The sequence below is a fragment of the Megascapheus bottae genome, chromosome 32 (genome assembly GCF_031878675.1).
Source record: "Megascapheus bottae isolate mThoBot1 chromosome 32, mThoBot2.hap1, whole genome shotgun sequence".
NCBI classification, from domain to species: Eukaryota; Metazoa; Chordata; class Mammalia; order Rodentia; family Geomyidae; genus Megascapheus; species Megascapheus bottae.
Window position 1 is genome coordinate 2382949 of NC_143540.1, and position 13090 is coordinate 2396038.

The following is a 13090-nucleotide window of genomic DNA, read 5'->3' on the forward strand; positions in this document are numbered from 1 at the left end:
CAGAAAAAGCTGTAGTAGTGCTATGGCTCAAGTGATAGTGTGCTGGCTGTGAGTACAGAGAGGCTCGGACAGAGCCCAGGCCCTGAGTTCAAGCCCTAGGACTGGCAAAAGAAAAAAAAAAGATAATGGAATAAACATCATATCATTGTCAAAACAGAGTAAGTTGTACTTAATTTTAATATAGCGAAGAAAACCCAAAGAACATAGACGTTGACTTAGAATTCAGCCCATGTTGCAGAACTGAGTCACTTGGCGTAAGCTACTAAACAGAAATTTGGATGAATTCTTCACTGAGGTATGCTTTTGTTCTCCTAGTGAATTGGTTGATCATAAAGTGTGACTATTCAGAACTTCCTAATCTATAAAAACAACACTCCAGGCTTAATTTCAGCAAACTTTTTGTTTTTTCTTTTTCTTTTTCTTTTTTTTCTTTTTTTTTTTTTTGTGATTCTGGGGTTTGAACTTAGGGCCTTGCACTCATATGGCTTGCTTGCTCAGCAGGCACCCTACCACTTGAGCCACACCTCATCCCTGCCTTTGCTGGTTATTTGGAATTGGATTATCTTTGCACTTTTCTGCCCAGGCTGGCTTTGAACTGAAAAATGTCTGAATCTCAGCCTCCTGAGTAGCAAGTGCCCGGCTTTATTTTAAAAATCTTTAATATACTAATTCATTAGTCAACCTAATCACCTAAAACCACATTTGAAAGTTTAATGAATCAGTCAATACTAAGAACTGCCATTTGCTTTAGAACCTTAACGTTTAAAACATTTTAGCAAGTTCCTGCTTGCTCTATTATAAACCCCTACGATGATTAACTTACTCGAGGTATCATTTCATTAACACAGATATATGTATGTATATGTGTGTGTGTGTGTATGTATATATATATATATATATATACACATGTATATGTGTGTGTGTGTTTGTGTGTGTCTCCTTTTCTCTTTTCTGGTAGCATCTTACACAAACAAGCCTCACAACACTAATGACTACCAGAGTGTTCCATCTGTAGACAGTGTGTGTTGGTCTGGCCAGATTCCTCCTGTATCCACACCAGTAGCTGAACTTTCTCGAATTTGTTCCCTTGTCGGAATGCCACAACCAGATTTCTCCTTTCTGAGAACACCTCAGGTAAAGTATCCTCATGGTTCCGTTTATGTAATTTCTTTAACTGAGCTTAAGTTTCACTGAAAGTCTTTGCTTAGGAAAAATACTATCAGGCTTTAAAATTTCCTGGAAAGCATAGATTGATGCTTCTTTGGCTATTTCATCTATATGTCACTAGAGCTCATATAGGCTGACAGAAAAGAAGTTCGGGGGACTTACTAAGTTTTCTAGGGCTGCAGGTTTAGCTCACTAGTCGAATAAAGACTTTAACGTAACATGCATTGTGCACCCGGTTCATTCCCAAGGTCTCTGGTGGGCACTAGTGGCTCAAGCTTGTGAGCCGTGTTACTCAGGATGCTGAGATGTGCGGATCACAGCTCCAAGCCAGCCCACGCAGGAAAAATCCATCTCCAGTTAACTACTAAAAAGCCCCAAAAAGTGCTATAGCTCACAGTGGTAGAGCATTAGCCTGGAACACAAAAGCTGAGTTCAAGTCCCAGGACTGGCACCAATATAAATAAGAAAATAAATTTAGCAGGGTTCGGTGGCTCACGCCTGTAATCCTAGCTACTCAGGAGGATGAGATCTGAGGATCTCGGTTCAAAGCCAGCCCAGCACTAAAGACCAGGAGACTCTTATCTCCAGCTAATCACCAGAAAACCAGAAGTGGTGCTGTGGTTCAAGTGGTAGGGTAGTAGCCTTGAGCTGAAGAGCTCAGGGATAGCATCTAGACCCAGAGTCTAAGTCTCACGACCAACAACAACAAAAAAAAAGTAAAAAAATTTTTTTTTTTTTTGTTTGAGAAAACCGGTATTGTACTATGTCTTATGTCTTCTAGGGCTTGGAGCCTGACTCACGTGCTAGCCTAGGTCCGGGGCGGGGGGGGGGGGGGGGGGGGGAGCTGCCTAGGAAATGCATGGTACTAGTTTCAAACTCAAGGAAACTAAACAAATCAAATACAGATTTAAGAAAGGGAAGAACTTTTTAATAGCTGATAAATCATTTCTGTAGGATAGAAAACATTTCAAGACTGTAAGTCACTTCACAACTCTACAGGTAGATAAAGGTGAAGGAGAAAGAGAAAGATTATTTTTGGCCTCCAAACCCAAGTAGTCTTTTGTTTAGATTCAGATGAAATTATCCCAATTTGTGTGAACCAGGATTTGGGAGAACAGGCTGAATTCCTAAATACATAACTTCATAGACGTTCTCTTTCTAGACAATGATGGTTTGCCAAGTAAAGTTATCGAATGGGTTACTGGTCCTTGGGCCTCAGTGCCATTCTGAAAACGAAGCCAAGGAGAAAGCTGCACTTTTTGCATTACAACAGCTGGTATGACCTCGCCATGACTTTTCTGTGAACATTTTGACTAATTGTTGAGGGAGCTTGCTATTGTGTTGTAACTGTCGAATACTTCCGTAGGGTTCCCTGGGAGTGAATTTTCCTTTTCCTCCACCAATATTTCCAAATTATCCTCCTGCTGTTCCACCTGGTACCATCCCTCCAGTTTTTCCCCAACCTACTGGTAAGATGGCTTGCTTTTATGACTGTCATAAAAACTTAATTTGTTGCTATTTTTATTGAGTTCTTTTAAGAAGCACTGCTATAAAAAAGTAAAACTGCACACTCAATTAATCGTGTAAGAAGAAATTGTAGAGAGAAAGCCTGCAGCTAGGCCCATCAAAGTCACCCAGAAATACCCTTTGCCACCTCTGGAGAGTCACCAAGACAGTCCTTGGATTAGGCTTGGGAGTGGTGTAACTCAGTAAGAGCAAGAGTCCTGAGTTCAAACCTCCTGTACCAGCACAGTAAAAGAAACTAGCAGTCAGCCGTCCTGAAAGAAGACAAGGTGGGAGACAAAGGGCAACATGAGGGGCTCAGCTTTTGGGTAGTCTAGTGCCTGCTAGCAAGTGTGCGACCCTGGGTTCAAGCCCCAGTGCCATCAGGAAAAACAAAATAATAATAGTAATAATGAGTAACTGCAAAAAATTCTCAAACTTGCAACCACTGGGATAGAGAATAAATGAACATGATCTGACCTCAGTACTTGAGCTTGTTTGCTTCTTTTATAGGCTGGGATCACTGTGGAAGCAGCTTAGCATTTGGGGCAGGTGAGATCCTTAAGACTTCTCTCTATGTGTCCAGGCTTTTCTCTCCCAAGAAATAGTTAGAAAACCCTTTGATTTCTGTTCAGTGTATTTGCATATATCCCACAATCTGTATCAGTAGTTGATAATCCTGGCCTCTTTAGGTGAGCATAATGATAAACTCATTTCCGTGGCTAGCTCAGGGTCCCAACAAAGGATCCCAATGCTGAATGATATAAACAAGAGTGATTCCAAGTGCAGACTTTTTCCCAAAGTAGGGCGATCCAAGAAAAGGCTAGCAGGAAGAGGCCTGATTTCTGGGCTTTGATTTTACTAAGAAGAAAACATGTATGGTTCTTAACAGCTAACACGATGCCTCCATCCTCTCCCCTTCTTGGCTCAGTGCCGTGGAGACCGCCAATGCCCGTTCCCGGGAGGCCCTTCCCCCCCACTTCCTACTCTGGGACCATGCCTGGGGCTGGAGGAGTACCCGCCGGCATGCACAACCAGTTCATACCTCTGCAGGTGAGATTTGGAGAGGAACCTGAGCAAAACTCTCCAGCAAACTTTTTAAAATAAGTCAGTTTTCTTTCCGTGGCAGTTAGAAATCTAGAAGGTCATGGTGACACGTCTGGTCTAGACTCTGCTGATTGTGCACTAATAAATAAGAGTAACTGTAGCTATACTCACAGAAAGCAGTAGAAAGTCAAAAGTGTAAAACATTTTACTGTTTAATTTCTAGAGAATCTTAACTATTGTGTTCAGATATTTCTGTAAACGTGTAAGTCTGAGTTAGAGATTGTAAGTGGAAGTCTCATGTCAGCTCTGCCCAGCAGATAGTGCAGCATGGCCTATGGCATTTTCTCTCGTGAGCTTTCTTAACCTAGATTGCTAATTAATGATGCTTTTATTCTTAAAGGTCACTAAAAAAAGAGTAGCAAACAAAAAGAACTTTGAGAATAAGGAAGCCCAGAGTTCTCAAGCCACCTCGCTTCCATCTAGCAAGCCAGGTTCCTCTGAGGTGGCCAGAGCGATTGCACAGGAGAGTGCGTCGGCTTCACCGAAGGCCTCTCAGCCTGCGCAGCCTGTGTCTTCGCAAATGGAAATGGCTGCCCAAGGCCCCAGCATGGCTCACCAGAAGTCAACGCCAAGCTCTTCTGCACGAAGAAAGTCACGGAAACTGGCTGTCAATTTTGGCATTTCTAAACCTTCTGAATAAATTTGGTACCTGGGAATCAGTTCATTTCCATCCACCTTTTTATAAGTCCATATCTGTTTCATAAATGTACTATTTTAAAATGATATGTTGAAACTGAATAATTTGTACTTTTAAGTTGTCAGGCACTTTTCATGCTATTTTAAAAACTATAGATCAAATTGTGCACTTTAAGTATGTGCAATTTGTTGTACGTCGTTTATACCTCAATAAAGCTGTAAAAGAGAGAGAGAGAGAGAGAGAGAGAGAGAGAGAGAGAGAGAGAGAGAGAGAGAGAGAGAGAGAGAGACTAAATTAAACCTTACAGTAAAATCAGTATCAGTGGGCTGAAGCTGAAATGTACCGCTACCCCTGGCCTCCTTGGCAGCAGCGTTCTGGAACTAGACTAGACATCCTATTAGCAATAATAGACGGTTTTCACACCGTCATTGAGAGAAAATGAAATGGAGTGTGAAAATTGGGCCTCAAGTCTACTGAATGTGCATTTTACTTCTCTTTCTAATGACGGAACAGAATTACGAGGAGAGTGGCCCTCCCTCTCGTGCTGTGTTCTCCCTGGCTGAGGGTCCTCAGACCTGCCGGGACACACACTGGTCTTGGACCAGCTCATGCTGCTGGTGGTGCTGCTACCCTTGCTTTACTCTAAATCTCCTACCAAAGCAACTTTAGGGCAGCAGGCAGTCATCATCTAACTGTTCAAACCTGGAGAGAGCAATCTAGACTTGAGTCAGTGCCATTGTCTAGATTATCCAAGGACCAGCATTAGTCATTTTTAATACAATCAGGTTTCAAAAATCTACAGGGTACCGTAGCGACAAGTTACTCTTCAGTTGGATAAAGTATAAAATGTTCATCATGCCAATTAAAATCAATTGTGTCAGTCTTCTGTGTGGCTTCTGGACCTGCTTGCTTAGCCATAAACGAGAGCTCCTCCTTGGTCTAATGCTTGGAAGGCTTTGAATTGGAGGCGGGGCCGTAGGCTAGCCACAGTCCTGACCTAGAAATGTACCTGCTTGTTGTCTGGTCTGCTGTGTATTCAGGCTAAACGAGGCAGTAAGCTAGCTTTGCATGTGGATGAGGTATTCAGATTATTGAAACAAGTTACAATTTTAATTTTTTCTTGAGTGTGGTTGTGTGGGGGTGTGTATGTGTATATGTGTGTATTTGATTTTCGTGATATGCTTGTATTTTTAAGGAAAAAAATTACCATACTTTTTTTTAAGTAGGAGCCCCAATCTGTATATAGAGCTGCTTATTACTGTCTGATTTCATTGAGCTCACTGAACACTTGGCCGTGAACCGATTTTATAGAATGCTACCTTGAACTAAGTGAATTTCCTCCTCCGTTGATTTCATGATGTCTCTAAACGGTAGCAAGATATTTGAATAATAGTGGTGCCTTTAGTTATGAGATAAGTGGTCTTTATCTTTGCTTACTATAATCAATCATGGGAAGTGTCTGTGATTTTGTTTTCTACTAATTGTCTAGGTTTAGAGATTTGCCAGTTCCTGACATTTCCTTGTTTTCTTTACCCATAGTGAGATACTAAGTAAGGAGGCTCAAGTAAAGGTCAGTGTTTCTCTCTGTGTTTCTCTCTCTCTCCCCCTCACTCCCCTCTCCCTGTCCCTCTGTCTCCCCCCCCCCCCCTGCCATTGTCTCGCTTAAGTCTCTAGTTGAAAGAAAACTCTATTATGGGCTGGGATGTGGGATGCAAGGAAGCGGGGTTGTGGCGATCATGTCACCCTAACCCCATCCTCCTTTGCAGAGTGGAGTACCTGCCCCCTGACTTAGGCTTTGTGCACTCCAGCATGCACAACTGCTGCCTGGCTCCAGAGCACAGGCCATCCGACAACTCGAGGAGGAGCTGTCGTGAGCACAGTGCCAGGGGCCCCGAGAGGCTACTTCAGGGCAGGAGCACAGAAATCTGTACGAAGAGCCAAAAAGAACGCTTTTCCTATCATTCTGCAGGTCAGAATCGGAGGGATTACAATGGGAGCAGACACCATTACTGGCTGGATAACAGGCAGTCAGGTATTCTCTGTTCCTCAGGGATACCTGTGGCCGTCATGGAGGTCTCTTTCACTACCGGATAGTTTTGAGACCAGATCCACTATTGGCCATGGCTGGGTGGGGTCTGGCGGTGTCTGAACAACATGTAGGCTTGGGAGCCTGGAGTCCCCTTCGTATCTGGAGTAAACTGCTAGTTATCACCCAGTGTCACATCACACCCATTCAAGCTATTGCGCTGGAACTTCCTGTGGAAATAGTGGGCCACAGGCCCAGAACTTCATGTTTTCATAGAGCACATCTCCTTACCTGAAATAGCTAAATACTCTTGCTCAACAAATTTTTTTTCTCCTTTTCTCTTCTAGCAAATTAAGTTTTGCTGATTATTTCTCTGGTCTTCTTCTGTTTAGCAATATTCTGCTGTACCTGGCCATCAACTTCCTTTTTTGGCAAAATGTGTGAATTAGGTTTTGGGTTTGGATTTGGGTTGTTTTTTGCCAGTTCTGGGCCCTGAACTCTATGCTAAGCCCTAGCTTTGGGCTTTTTTTTTTTTTTTTCCCCAAAGCTAGCACTCTACCACTTGAGCCACATTGCCACATCTTGGCTTCTTCTGTGTGTGTGGTGCTAAGGAATCAAACCCAGGGCTTCCTGCATGCCAGGCACTCTATGACTAGGCCACATTCCCAGCACTGTGTGAATTAGTCCTAAACATCTGAGATCGAGTTTGATGAAAAATTCAGTTTATCTGAATTGAGCTGCAGTTTCAATTTAAGATTTTATTTCGCCAGGTGTGGTGACACACCTTTAGCCTCAGTAACTGGAGGGCTGAAACAGAAGGATTGGGAGCTCTGGCCAGTCCGGACTATATTTGAAGATACTGCCTTTTCTATGATCACTTCTGGTTTTACACAATTCTGGATTCTTGGTTTTAGGGTATGGGATATAGAGAAAGGAGATAGTTGGAAAATGTTCCATTCCATTTTTAGATTGTAATATAACCTTGCTCGCTGAAGGAGCTAGATAAACTACAGGGTCTTTTTTACTTACTGACTTTCTTTCTAATCATTTGCTGTAATGGTATTATATCTTCTCGTACTAGTTATGTGATCTGTAGTAAATGAGTTCTCCATTCAGGCTGCTTCTACCAGCCAAACATATTTAAAAGTGTCTGGGTACAATCTCCCAGCTTCAGGATTACCATATGGGCATTTCCATCTTTCTCCTAAGTTGGGTTTTCACTGTTAGAAGAAAATTTGCTAGAAATTACTGTGAAAGACATTCTCTGTCATTGATAGTTCACAACTTATCATTTTTCTAGACCAAGTGGTAATGCCCAAATTGGCAGTGTTTCTGCTGTCTGTGTTATAAGCTTGGTCAGTGAAGCAGGTTTTTCTGCAGGATTTTCTTCACTGGTCAGAATAAAGCTTAAAATCCTGGAAATGAGAGTTGCTCACCTGGTATCCACTTCCATTCCATGTCACTTGTGCTAGGGGTCTAGAAGAGCAAGTTGGCACCGACAGCTCCTGGCTCTAGCACCCAGGCAGAGCTGACAGCTGGCCCCACGCGGCACTACTAGTGTGCCGACTTAGCTTCCGACATCAGATCTTCTCAGGAAGGATTTAAAATCCCCTGAGTGGCCAGTGCATAGTGTGTGTGCATGTGTGTGCGTGTGTACGTGTACCCACAGCATGTGCTGCCGACCCCAGGCACAGTGCAGTTTGTGGTACCTAGTTAAGTCTGTAAAATATCTCTCTTCCCCCCTAGTAGTAGAAATTTTCTTCCGTTGCTAAAGGTGATTTCAGCATTTGTTATATTTATACAGCTGTCTTAACAAATAGGAGGACAATTTCATGATATGCCTCATGGAAGACCAGAATGAAGCTGGGCGCCAGTGGCTCATACCTGTAATCCTAGCTGCTCAAGAGGCTGAGATTTAAGGTTCTTGGTTCAAGGCCAGCCTGGGCAGAAAAGTCCCCATGACTCTTACCTCCAACTAACCACTCCAAAACCAGAAGTAGTGCTGTGGTTCAGTTGGTAGAGCATTAGCCTTGAGCACAGAGAGGCTCTAGGACAGCTCACAGACCCTGAGTTCAAGCCCTACAATTTTCAAAAAAAAAAAGAAAGAAAGAAATAGAATGAGAATGTGGCCTATTTGTTTCTAGCTCTTTTGGTGACTTTATTTTGTTTTATGATTCAAGACTTTCTTTTTTTTTTTTTTTTTTGGCCAGTCCCGGGCTTGAGCTCAGGGCATAAGCACTGTCCTTGGGTTTTCTCAAGGCTAGAGCTCTACCACTTGAGCCTCAGCACCACTTCCAGCTTTTTTCTATGTATGTGGTACCAAAACCCAGGTCTTCATGCATGCTATGCAAAGCACTCCACCACTAGGCTAAACCCCCGGCCCCTCAAGACCTTCTTTTAAGGCTCATGCTGGCCTCAAACGTGCAGTCCTGTTCCTTCCCGTCTGGAGTGCTAGAATTATAGGCTTGTACCATCATGCCTAGCATATTAAACTCTTTTATTCTGTATAATTAAGGGAATTCTATGAGTGTGGTCTTGTTCTTTTTCTTTGTTTGGCCTGAAATATTTTGTATTTCCTCTTGCATCCAGTTGCCTCATTGAATGTTTTCAATTATTTTAATGCTTGAGTAATAGATATGTGCTGTATCATCAAGGGGCATAGTTTTTTATTCATCTACACAGTTAATTTTAATTTCATACATATATATATGTATATATCAATTCATTTCTTGCATAACTGTTTTATAAGTAACTGGAAATTTTCATTAGATCTTATACAGACAGTATTTTATTAAAAATTCAAAAGGGAAGGCTTTTTAAGTGCTCATTTTGTAGTTTTTTGCTTTTTAAAATATCTTTACATTGTCTGCCAATTAAATGTTTTAAACTTGTATTGGGATGAACTTCAGTGGAATTTTGTGTTGTACATTTGTAAATTTCTGGCATGAAAGCCCACAGTGCTGTGCAGAGGGATTTTAAAATCTTAAGAGTCACGGTGAAAGTTTCAGTATGTTAAATGCTCCATGGACTTTAATTAAAGACAAGTGATTTTATAAGCTGATATTGGTGTCTCTTCATTGCATTAATATCACAAGTAGAAATGTCATCATTATCATTTAACTCCCCCTCCACACACACACACACACACACACCTTTTGTTTTTGTTCTGTGTCAGGGTGGCTGCCACAATGGAGTCGAACTCACCTTCTCCCTGCATTGGCCTTGTGAGCTGCTGTTACAGCTTAGCCTTTGATGTCTTTGTTTGTCTGTGCCATTCTCTGAGGACCTATATGTAAGAGCAGGTAGATATCCTTTGTTTTGCTCTTAATCTTATAAGATGATTGTTAAGTTATACGAGAAGTTTCCCTTCTTCGCCTCCCAATGGAAGAGAGCAGCCCCTTTCTTGTTAGTATGTGGAAAGGCCCTAGGTGCTCTGCTTGCCTCTAATAGCAGTAAGGACTTAACACCTGTCAAACTCCATCTCTTAGCGGTCCCAGGCACACCTGGTTTCAGAGGCCATGGACCTCGGTGCCATGGGGAGTCACCCTTTTGTGATTACAGAGCCCTTTGGATAAAGACTTCTGCCTCACTCAGGCATCTGGGAGACTTTTTCTCTTTTTCTTCCTGATCCCCTTCTGTTTTCTCTTAGGCAGAGGGAAACTCACAGAGCCATGTGGGAAGAGACTTACTTCCTATTCTTAACGTTCAGCAATCAGCCAGGCACCAGCGACTCATGGTTTGAGGCCAGCCCCAGCAGAGAATCCTTGAGACTCCCATCTCCAAAATAGCCTGCAGAAAGCTGGGCTGGGGGAGGGGAAGGGAAGACATGGCTCTGCTATGAAAGTGCAGGCTTAGCAAGCACCCTGCCCTGGAAACCCCAGTACAGGGCAATCCACAGCGCTGATACTGCAGATACAGGTCAGGCCTCACCGTATGTCTCTGATGCTTTATTTTACCAGAACCTGTAAAGACGGTAGGAACCTTCCAGCACCACCCCAAGAACCTGAAACTTTGCTCACGCCTGAGGAGGGAGTCCCATCTGGTGCGGTAGGTGGTCACCTTACATGTGTCCATGTAAAGACCACGCTGTCGAGAGCCAGTGTGCTGTACGGTGTGGGCTCTGAGACAACGCTCTGGGGAAAGGTGAGTGTGGTGTCTGCTGCCTACCCAAGGGTACTTGGGAGTGGCAGCGAGTGTGTCAAGATGGTGGAAGTCCTTCCTGAATGCCTGGGGACGTAGAGGCCAACATCGGAGACACAGCCTTCCACGTATGGTGGCCTGCTGACACTGAGCTGCGCCTCAGTCTTGCACCACCACCACGTCCTCCTCCTCCTTCTGCTCCTCCTCCTCCTCCTCACAAGCACAGCTTCCTCATCCATGGTCAACAGAGATCCATGTTTTTACACCAAGTCAAATGATGTACATGCTTGAGACGGTGACCCAGCTGAGTATGCCACAACTTGTCACTCACCCACCCCCGCTGCTGTCCCCTCCACTCAGTCTACCCAAGCCATGCCGACCATCAGTGTTCTGGAACTATCCCACCACAACTCATCTCCTCAGGTCCAAAGCTCCGTGCCAGTGGAACAGTCCAGTGTTTGCCCTGCCCAAAGGTTCTTGGGCTTTTCTGTTCCTGAGTGGGTGGGTAGTTCCTTTGTCCCCCTTTCCATGGGAAGGTGAGCAGCTGGGGCTCCCAGGAGCCAAGCCACTGTGAATGTACCCACACAGTCTTCGGGGGGCCCTCATATTTCATACCATCTTGAAATTGGTCCATGACAGGAGAAGCGCACGTTACTGTGGCTGAGACACTATTGAGTCCTTTCCAAAGTTTCTGATTCCTATACCAACACAAAGTGCTAGGACTCGGGAACCCCAACTCCTGTGAACTTGCTGTCTTCAGTCTGGGACACTTGCTGAAAATGTGTTAACACAGCCAAATCATTTGTTTTTCACAAAATAGTTTTTTTGGTAGGAAAATAGGCCGTGCATACTTAGAGACGTTGATTGAACTTCATTTCCTTGCACTCAAGGAAATGGGGATGCTTTAAAATACAGATTTATAACTCCATTTTCTTCTGTTATAACGAAGTATCCGAGGCTGAATGCTTTAAAGAAAAACAGCTTATTTAGCTGGCAGTCTGGCAAGACCAGGAGCCAAAGAGAGTTCCCTGAGTACAGCTTGATCTCAGTAGCACTCAGAGACCTGCCAGAACTAATAAGAAGAGTAGATACTTCCCAAATTGCCCCAGAGAGATAGATGAGAATTAAAGTTTCATCATAACCTGATATTACATTTGGGGGGCCAGGAGTGTGGCCTAATGGTAGAGTGCTTGCCTAGCAAGCATGAAGCCCTGGGTTTGATTCCTTTGTACCACATACCCAGAAACAGCCATAAGTGGTGTGGTGCTGTGGCTCAAGTTGTAGAACACTAGCTTTGAATTTAAAAACTCAATGGCAGTGCCCAGGCCCTGAGTTCATCCCCAGGACAAAAAAATAAAATAATTTTTAAAATTTAAAAATTGTGTGTGTGTGTGTGTGTGTGTGTGTGTGTGTGTGTGTGTGTGTGTGTAGCATTTTGTTTAAGCACCTGCTTAGTGGACAGTGGTGGAGTTTCCACCTTTGGGCTCCTGTGGCACTAGCACTGCTGTAGGCATTTGTGTACAAGTTACTCTTTAAATGTCGGTCAGGAGGCTTGAACTCTGGGCTTGGACACTGTCCCTGAATTCTGATTCAGCTCACTTCTGGTTTTCTGGTGATTAATTGGAGATAAGAGTCTCACAGTCTTTTGTTCCCGGGCTGGCTTTGAACTGTGATCCTTAGATCTCAACCTCCTGTGTAGCTAGGATTATAGGCGTGAGCTACCAGTGCCTGGCCACACTTAATTTTTTTTTTTTTTGCCAGTCCTGGGCTTGGGGCTCAGGGCCTGAGCACTGTCCTTGGGTTTTCTCAAGGCTAGAGCTCTACCACTTGAGCCTCAGCACCACTTCTGGCTTTTTTCTATGTATGTGGTTCCAAAGAATTGAACCTGCATGCTAGGCAAGCACTTTACCACTAGGCCAAACTCCCAGCCCCAACACTTAATTTTTTTTAATATAATTTTATTATTATTTGGTTTGTGTGGACCGAGGAATTGAACCCAGGTCTTCAAATATACTAGGCAAGCACTCTGCCACTAAGCCACATTCCTAGCTCCGAAAACCATACTTACTAAAGGACTGCAAGAGTGTTTTCCTACACAACTGTAATTTTAACCTAATAGGAAATAAAGATTTCCTTAAACATGTGATTTTTTTAAATTTATTTATTCATTTATTTATTTTTGCCAGTCCTGGGGCATGAACTCAGGGCCAGGGCACTGTCCTTGAGCTTTCTCAAAGTGTTCTCCACAGTATCACTTTCGGCTTTTTCTTTGTAGGTAGTACTGAGTAATCGAAACCAGGACATGGTAGGTGAGCAAGCTACCACTATGTAACATAGTGTATTTTTTAAATTTAATTTTATTGCCAAGGTGATGTATAGAGGGGTTACAGTTACATTCATAAGATAATGAGTATATTTCTTGTAAAACATTGTTACCCCTTGCCCTGTTTTTCTCCCACTTTCCCTCCCCCACGAACATGTGTGCTTTGTATGTGCATGTTCATTCATTT

The 13090-nt window shown here is 43.3% G+C and overlaps 1 protein-coding gene across 1 annotated transcript in view; it reads left to right on the top strand.

The window, feature by feature from the left end:
- Xrn1 (5'-3' exoribonuclease 1) overlaps nucleotides 1-4663 on the top strand; it is a 53378-nt gene extending 48715 nt beyond the window's left edge. Inside the window, exons 38-43 of the mRNA XM_090323359.1 lie at nucleotides 959-1134; nucleotides 2330-2443; nucleotides 2534-2636; nucleotides 3184-3222; nucleotides 3563-3723; nucleotides 4118-4663. Coding sequence (XP_090179485.1) covers nucleotides 959-1134; nucleotides 2330-2443; nucleotides 2534-2636; nucleotides 3184-3222; nucleotides 3563-3723; nucleotides 4118-4417 — 893 coding nt within the window. The 3' untranslated portion in view covers nucleotides 4418-4663. The remainder of the gene's footprint in view (nucleotides 1-958; nucleotides 1135-2329; nucleotides 2444-2533; nucleotides 2637-3183; nucleotides 3223-3562; nucleotides 3724-4117) is intronic.
- Nucleotides 4664-13090: the final 8427 nt, after the last annotated feature.